This window comes from Sinocyclocheilus rhinocerous, unplaced genomic scaffold (genome assembly GCF_001515625.1).
Source record: "Sinocyclocheilus rhinocerous isolate Xijiao unplaced genomic scaffold, SAMN03320098_v1.1 scaffold1600, whole genome shotgun sequence".
NCBI classification, from domain to species: Eukaryota; Metazoa; Chordata; class Actinopteri; order Cypriniformes; family Cyprinidae; genus Sinocyclocheilus; species Sinocyclocheilus rhinocerous.
This window is the reverse complement of record NW_015665129.1, coordinates 1,079,941-1,088,493: the sequence shown is the minus strand read 5'-3', so window position 1 is coordinate 1,088,493 and position 8,553 is coordinate 1,079,941. Positions and strand designations below refer to the sequence as shown.

General features: G+C 38.8%; 1 protein-coding gene across 1 annotated transcript; it reads right to left on the bottom strand.

The window, feature by feature from the left end:
- Positions 1-5,437: 5,437 nt before the first annotated feature.
- On the bottom strand, positions 5,438-6,771 carry gpr173 (G protein-coupled receptor 173). The gene has a single exon (XM_016542134.1). It carries the CDS (start codon positions 6,665-6,667, stop codon positions 5,504-5,506), a length of 1,164 nt encoding a protein of 387 aa, XP_016397620.1. The 5' UTR covers positions 6,668-6,771; the 3' UTR covers positions 5,438-5,503.
- Between the last annotated feature and the right edge of the window lie 1,782 nt (positions 6,772-8,553).

Genomic DNA, 8,553 nt, shown 5'->3' with positions numbered 1-8,553 from the left:
TTTTTTTTTTTTTTTTTTGTATATGTTTATTTATTCTTTTACTTTGTGTGTGTATATATGTATGTATATATATATTTATTTATATATATATTCTTAGATTTTAATTTTTTATGTGTGATGCTTGGTGGCTTTTATTAATTCAGTTAATAATTAATTCAATCTATTTTTAGCACTGTTTTAATAAAATAACGTTTTCCCACAATGATTATACCTGTTTTATGTTCTTTTATCAAGTTAATAAAATAGAACTTTTGATGCTATACGAGGTGATACGGATTCTCACGTCAAGAATGTTGCTTACCTCTATAGATGCCTATTTGCCACCAGATGGTGCTATTGTATTCATAACACCTTACATTTAATGTAAAGCAAATTTATACAGATAAAATACCAACAAGGGAGTTATACACACCAAAAAAAAAGTCTACACCTCAAAAGGTCTTAAGTTTGTGAAAATTACAAAGTTAACCTTGTCAGAGTTGCAGATTAGAAATATAGGTGGAAACAGTATGCACATCAATTTCTTTTAAAGTTACAGAAGGATTTTGTATGATTGTTCCAAAAATGTGAACTGTAGACATACAAGACTTTTGTAACACATACAGCTGTCTCTATCCATGTAATATACAGTATATATATAGCTATCATATAGCTATAAAGCTACAAGATAAAACAGCAATAATGTGTGCAGTGAATATGGGAGAGGCTGCAGCAGAACCTTATAGATCGAGTCATCTGGCCTCGCTTGATCTGTGGCCTGAATCCCGAGCTTGGGCCAGACAGACAGTCAGCTCAGCTCAGCTTTAACCTCCCATGGGGAGGTGAGATTCCTCCAGGCCAGCACTTTTTCTTGTCCCCCTCTCTCTCTCTGCTGTTGTAGTCTTCCTTCCTGCTATCATTCTGTTCATTTATCTATCCATACCTCTTCTTCACAGTTATCTTCTCCCCTGTATAGAACCTACTTATATGTTACTCTATATACACAACATCCAGATATTCTCCTCTTTCCTTCCACCATGAGTCTGAGTGCGAGTAGTTGCTTTATTGGATTTGCTGTGGATCAAACCTCACTAAGCGCAGACTGGCAAACATTAATCAGTTGACCTCACACATATGGTCTGAGCATCTAACCATGGCCAATCTCACGCCGAGTGGACTAATGTTCACCCACTTTCAATGCTGCTCATCACTGGAACCTTTAGATTACAATATTAATGAGGTGGCCATAGAAACATCAAGCCTGCTACAATATGACGTTATTTAGAGGCTCATGCAAATATTCTGTAATTGGAAGGATCAGAGGAACATTGTGAAGACCTGAATGAACAGATTTGTTTTCTCATGATGATTTCTCATGAAAATCTGATGTAAGGTTAATCTAAATTGTTGATCTACAAAGGGGAAATGCCCATCCTGTTTAGTTCACTGTCACTCTGACACATTTTAGCTGACTCACTCTGGCCCTTCTGCAGTGCGGACCATCAGCCATAAGTATCAGGCAGATTAAGGTCAAAGGTCAACTCATAATCCAAACGGTGTGCCTGCGAAATGGCAAAATTCAGGATACAGAAGTGTTGACAAAATAACAAAGACTCTAAAACTCAATCAATAATATTTCTTACTGTACTGATTAAAAGGTCACACAACATTAGGAGTCAAAAATGCAACAAAAGTAAACTTTTATTGTCATGTTGGGAAAAAAAATCCTGTTGATTTACAGATCAAGATATCTGAAAGCTGACTCACGTTTCCTCCTCATTTCCCCCCACAGTTTTTCCTTTACCCCCTTCATTCATCATGCATTCACAAATAAACAACTCCCGAGTTGCTCAACTAAAATTTCAGTCCGATGAATTTCATCTCATGATAGATAGGTGCTGTCTATTGCTCTTGTAATAGTTAGCTGTATGAGTGGCTTGTCATATTCAAGCTTTTTTCATTCTTTCAGCAGTTCAGTGAGCCAGCATGATAAAATCACATACTCATTCTTGTTCAGATATTATGATTTGGCAATTACGAGAGATTAATCAGAATCATGATTTTATGATCAAGTCAGGCACTATCAATAATTAATATAAAAGGCAAAAAATTAAGACACAGGTATAAGTAAAACTTACCACAAATCAATTATGCACCAGGCTTTGCCTGCAAATTAGATGCATTGTTTAGAATAATTAAACTCAAACTAATTTTTGTCTAATACAGTTTATCAAAATGGATGTCATGGTTTCACCTCATCATATCCAGGGTTCTTTTCTTTTATTTAATTTGTTTACCTAAAAGTATGCAGTTCTTTGTGCACAACCGTTAGTTTGATCAATTCTGGGGTGAAAAAGACTTCTTGCAGATAAAATAAAAAATGATTGATTCGCTAAATTGTTAACACTAAAATGGTCAATTGCTGATTAAAATCCAAGGAGCAACTTGAATATCAACATTCATTAGCCGCATATAATTCTAAATGATAAATTTTTTGAACAAAAATGATTTATTTATATTCAGCAATCATTGTAAGGCTGGAATTGCCAAACAATGACTGATGTCTGTTTTCATGAAGGTGTCAAGATGTGGTAAACAAGATGCATTCCTTTTTGAGTGTTGGTTATGATCCATATTCCCTGTTGATCTGAATCAACATTATGTCTTGTTTAAGGCTCAGCTCTTTGTAATCTTTACAGTTGTGTTGTATCAATGAAAACGGAAGTTTTAGTGGATCAACTACAGGAGTGGTTCCTATCAGATGCTGTGTCTCTGACCTTTCACCTTTGCTTTGTTTCTCACGAGTACCCAGTTCCATTAACACACTCATACTCAGCGTAAACACTCACACACACACACACACATGCGTGGTAAAAAGATGACGATCAAGGGTCGTAACCCCACCCTTCACTCTGCCCCCCACTTGAAGTTAGTGCGTTGTCCATATAATACACATGAAATTACACAGAGGTTCACAGTTATTTTACAAAAGATAAGATGCCTGAAGCAACTAAAAATGTTCTACCAGGCATTTTTGCTCGTTACAAAATCACATCCGTTTCACCCAACCCTAACACCTGACCTATTCACAAGTGAATACAACAATAGCCCAAATGGTCATTCACATACTGTCCCCCACCTCAGTCCCACCCAAAGACAAGAAGAAGAAAAAGTCTCAAAGAAATCCCTAAGAATCCAAGAAGTTCCTTTTAATTCCACTGAAAATCAATGTGTCTCTGTCACGTTTTTTTTTTCTTCGTAAATTCAAGTCTCTCCAGAGAACTGAGCAAAATTGTACACTCCCACGTGTCGCAGTTCGCAAATTCAATAATGCAGCCGATGCAGCCGTCTTTTTACCCACAACCTGTAGGCTTGTGAAGGGCAGCGAGACGTGTCCTCTGATAATCCACAAATACACAGTGTTGTGTTTTCCCCAGCATATGTTTTAGTATGATTTCTTGGTGTCTATAGAAGCATACAGCTTTCAGATCATTCTTGCATTGGTAACATTAAACCTTGGTAATGGAGTAAGGCATAAAATGCAGATAACAGAAAGAATTATTCCTCTTTTTCTGTTCATCATAGATGTTTTTCTGCTGTTTTTCTGTGTTCTCGCAATGACAGGTTTCAGAAAAAGAAAGTCTGATTGCTCCTACCAATCCATGCCTACCGACAGAGAGATCTCATTGAACATTCACAGAAATATTACAATCTGTCCTGTCTGCATTGGTCAGCATTCTGATTCAAGTCAAAATATGCCAGAGAAATAATGTGGCTGATCAATGATTTCTTGAGTTGTGTGCAAAATATTAAGGGAAATTCATTTGACACTGAACGCATTTCGGAATTTAGTTCACCCACTTGTTAGCTCCTAATGAAATGGAATACTTTAAAAAGTAAATCTAAACATTCCACTAACAGCTCATGTATTTTCCTTATCTCAAACACATTCATATTTTTATTACAAGATTAAAATGAGATTTTTGTTTGATTTCTGCTGTTAAGGAGGCCGAATTATACCGTCAGACTTCAATCCAGCACAAACATTCAACTTTAGGTTCCTTGTTACTACCTGACCAACAACTTCTTTTCAGGAATCCCCATATCATGTGTTAGTATGTAACACACAGTAAATGCAAACTAAAATACGTCTAATGCAACCTACCTTTCACGTACATATGGTTGAAAATGTAAAGGCTGAATTCATTAACGTCCAAGATACATGTATGAAAATCACATATAATAAAAACGCTTCGATATTGTATAGCTCCGATAGGCTAGCAAACTTTCATTCAAGTAATTCAAGACGCAAAAGACTAAGTAACTTCTCCTCTACAACACCTTCTGTGCAATCGTTCGGAAGGATAAACGATCGGTTGTTTAACCGATATACATCATTAAGAGATCAGTATTTTCACTCAATCCTGATCTGTCTCTTCACAAAATGAGACCACTTACAGTAAAATACTTCACCTTTTCTTGGTCTGAATATCATGAGACCGGTCATATGTTCAGATTCATTATGGAAATTATAAGGGCACGAGTTATTTTGTGCAATGCTCGAAAATATTTGATAAATTAATAAGTAAATAGAGTTAAGAGAGAGAGAAAGAGACAAAAAAAAAACAATAAATTACATGTTGCTCAGGGAAAGAGTGCTTACAAACCTGAATAGGCCATATTTCACACAGATTCATATTTTCAGTCAGCTCCTTTCATCTACAATCCCTTTGAATCAACTTGAGAGGAAAACATTATTTGTTCTGGAAGTTGCTTTTGTTTACACACTGTTTTCATGAGCATCTTAATTCCTGCCTGATGGAGCCACAGGAAGGATTCAGCCCAACTAATTAGCATAAATTTTAGGAACTTTGTCTTTTTTTGTCAGCCTCATTCATTCCTCGAGGCTTATGCTTGGCACTCATTCTTAAAAATAGTTTAATCTCAAGTTTGTTTCCCCTTAAAGATAAGGTAATACACATGCACATAGAGTATTTTTGAATCAGTAGTTCAAATAATATAAATTACAGGAGTGCAGCTGTTCACAAGGCATGAACAATATTTTTGTAAATCTTTGATTCGAGGCCCTCAGGATCCTGGTAAAGGAATACAGATACTGAGCCAAACCAAATGGTAATGTTGGCTGAGATCGATCATGAGAAGCCATTTGAAATAGCCTTCATATATTCACCATAAAATAGACCACCAGTTTGGTTGATTTGTACCACCCTAGCGCAAAACATACGGTTCTCCAAACCTGTTTAGAGTTGATTTACCAAACCACACATTAGCGTAGAGCCCATTTCCCCCTTAAAATCATTAAGGTGACAGTAGATGCGTATTCCGTGACATCCACCCTTTTAAAGCATCTTAAACTGAATCAAAGGCCACAACAGCTCTTAAAGTTCGTTCGTGTCTACATCTTTAAAGACTTCTTATTCCCTCCCCCCTGGCTGTCCACTCTCCGACCATCCAGAAGAGAAAGAAAAAAAACCCCCAAAACATTATGAATGAACACTCATCTTCACATGACACAGTAAGGCTCACGGGGCAGTTGAGGTGGAGTTCTACAGCAGGGAGGCAGGTGGGCCAGCAGGCCCTTCTTCAGGTCCTTGTTGAGGAAAAAGCAGATGATGGGGTTCACGCCCGCTTGGGCGAAACTCATCCACACGGTGGTGGAAAGATACCGGTGCGGGATGGTGCACGCCTTCACAAAGACCCGCCAGTAACAGGCCACAATGTACGGGGACCAGAGCACCAGAAAAAACAAGGTGATGACATAGAACATCCTGCCAAGCTGCTTCTCGGCCTTAAACTCCTCCATGCCTAGCAGGCGTCTGTTCTGGTTGTGCAAGTTCTGCCTGATGCCCAATAAAGTGGGGGGCATTGGGCCACGGCCGAACCCTGCTATCCAGTTTGCGGCTGCCTGGCCTGTGGCTCCAGGTCCGTGAAAGGTCCAGTTTTGGCTGATGGCTGGAACCATCTGGACCGGCTTCATCTTTCGGTGCTTGTATTCGAACAGCAGGAGCTTCATGTAGACCACGTGAGTAGCCAGGATTAGCACAGCCAGCATCAGCATGAAGCCTAGCGTGTCATTGGCCTTGAAGTAGCGATGTTCAAAGATGCACTGGTCCTCCTCGCGGATGAACTTGTAGGTGCCGACGTCAAAGATGGGTGGGAAGGCCATGGCGACTGACAGAGTCCAGACCATGCACACCACCGCCACGCAGGTCCAGAAGGTCATTCGCTTGGAGTAGAAGCGGTGGTGGGCGATGGCCATGTAGCGTGTGACGCTAATGCAAAACAGCATGAAGGCAGCATGGAAGCAAAAAAGGACGGCCATGAAGGCCACCACCTTGCAGCTGAGCACGCTGTAAGTCCAGGCCGAGCCGTTCTTGATGGACACCAGGACAAAGGGAAAGCAGACCGCCGAGCGGATGGTGTCGGCGAGGCAGAGGTCCAGAAGAAAGTAGTAGGGTGCCTTGTGTAGGGCTCTGTCCCGTAACACTAGCAGGGATACCACTAAGTTGCCCACCAGGCTGATGCAGATGATCAAACCCAGAAGGACAAGTTTCACATAGGTAGACACGGCCGAGGAAGGTGCTCCACCCATCACGCCACCTGTCGTGGACACCATGGCTGCCAAGGGGTTCCCAGGCCCATCGCTGCTTGCGTTTCCGTTGGCCATCCCTTTTGCTGCTCAAATCGCACACCTCCTCCTTCAGCTCCTCCACTCCCTCCTCCACCTCCGCCTCCTCCGGTTGAGCTGTCGTCCGTCCTCGTGGTTGCCTTTCGTTGTTGTCTCAAATGGACGGAGAGAAGCTTGATCTGCATTGCCCCATTTTTTGTACAGTTCTCTTTGGAGCGTCCCTTCAAATGTGCCACCTCTTCTGGCCTCCACACCTATGAATAGAGAACAAAACATTTGTTACGCTTGTTTTCTCACACAAACAAATGCTGGTCTTTAAAGGCCATGAACACTACTGATTTTGGGAGAAAGTATAGCATTTTTGTAATTCCTGAGAGAAAGATTTTTAGGTCAAGAAGACTGAGATAGCATAAAGTGATATTGATGCAGGAAAGAGAGATTTTTCTCAATGCCACTACACTACAAGTTCTTCCTGGCAAATAAAACTATTTGAATTTGTTGGAGTACTGAGGAGAATACACAAATACAGTAAACTACTGGTGCCAAATAAAAACAGTAACTATACTGCTATGGCCATTCATAATTAAGCAAAAACTGCAAAGTAAATTTTAAAAAGCATAACAATCAATAAAGATAATCTGGAGTTATTTACCATATGTGGAAACATACTGGTGCTTTAATGTATAGGGAAAATACTGGAAAATTCAGTATTTTTTTCCTGGAAAAACTGTTATTCACATTACCATTCTGTTCAGGTTTGTTCAGGTTTCAGACTGCACTAACGCTGGTCAACCATTATGCCCAAAGTAAAAGATGAGACAAATGACAAAAGTAATTCTGCTTTAATTTGCTCTTTTGTATCTTTTTTTCTTTTAAATTTGCTGATTTATTGCTTTTTACAGGGCTGTCAGTATGTTTACAAGCACTTTAAAGGCCCATATTCCAGTCAGAAAGAAATAATGGGTTGTCAACACAAAAAAGTGAAATGGAAAGTAACGCAGAGTCTGGAGAAGTTTTTAAATGTTAAACATATTTTAACTTGGCACAGTGACATAAAAATGTGTATTATGCACGGGACACTGGAAAAGAAGTGAAACGGTCACAAGACTTCCGTGTAGTGCATGTTTACATTGAAAAAACAAAGAAAAAAGAGATTTGATTCAGCGGAAATGGTGCCAAGTCCAAATTCGACCTAGATAATGTGGTTGTGTCGCTCGGCCTCGGCATTGTGCACAATCTGCATATGCTACTAAAGAGCGTTGGCTCAATGATTTGGTTTCGCATTGTGTCAGAACGATAAAGAATGTCTCTCAGATATGCAAAAATCTGTTGTAGCTTGATTCTAACTTTGCATGTAAACGACAGATGAGACAGATATGATTTCTCAAGACACCTCATGGAGTATGTTAGGAAATAGCTTGTTTATGTTTGATAAATAATGATTCTATTAAGTTAATTATTTACATCTCTAACTGGATTGTATATGCATTAAAGATTTTTTCAATAATATTAAATATCAATGATATTAGATAAAGTAAATAAAAACCAAGGAAAGCACATTTTCATGTTTCCATTCTTAATTATTATTATTTCAAATAGATCATGTTACATTAACTAAAATATTATGCTCTTACTCATATAACATAAGTCAATTTTTAAAGGGGTCATATGATGCGATTTCAAGTTTTCCTTTCTGAGGGGGCTTTGTAGAAAACGAAGCGTTTGAGAGAGGCGGGGCATAGAGGACTTACAATAATGTACAGTATTTGAAAAATAATGTGTTTTTTGAACATTAAAGCATGTCAACATATTCTGTTACACCAAATACACAAAATAATGATCTTTAAAAAAGCATCATATGACCCCTTTAAAACAATAAATATCATCTTCTTCCTAACCATGAGTGCTTACACCAAATGTAAAAT

Excerpts from the sequence above, each read along its gene's own strand:
- gpr173 (XM_016542134.1), bottom strand. The coding sequence starts at position 6,667 with ATGGCCAACGGAAACGCAAGCAGCGATGGGCCTGGGAACCCCTTGGCA.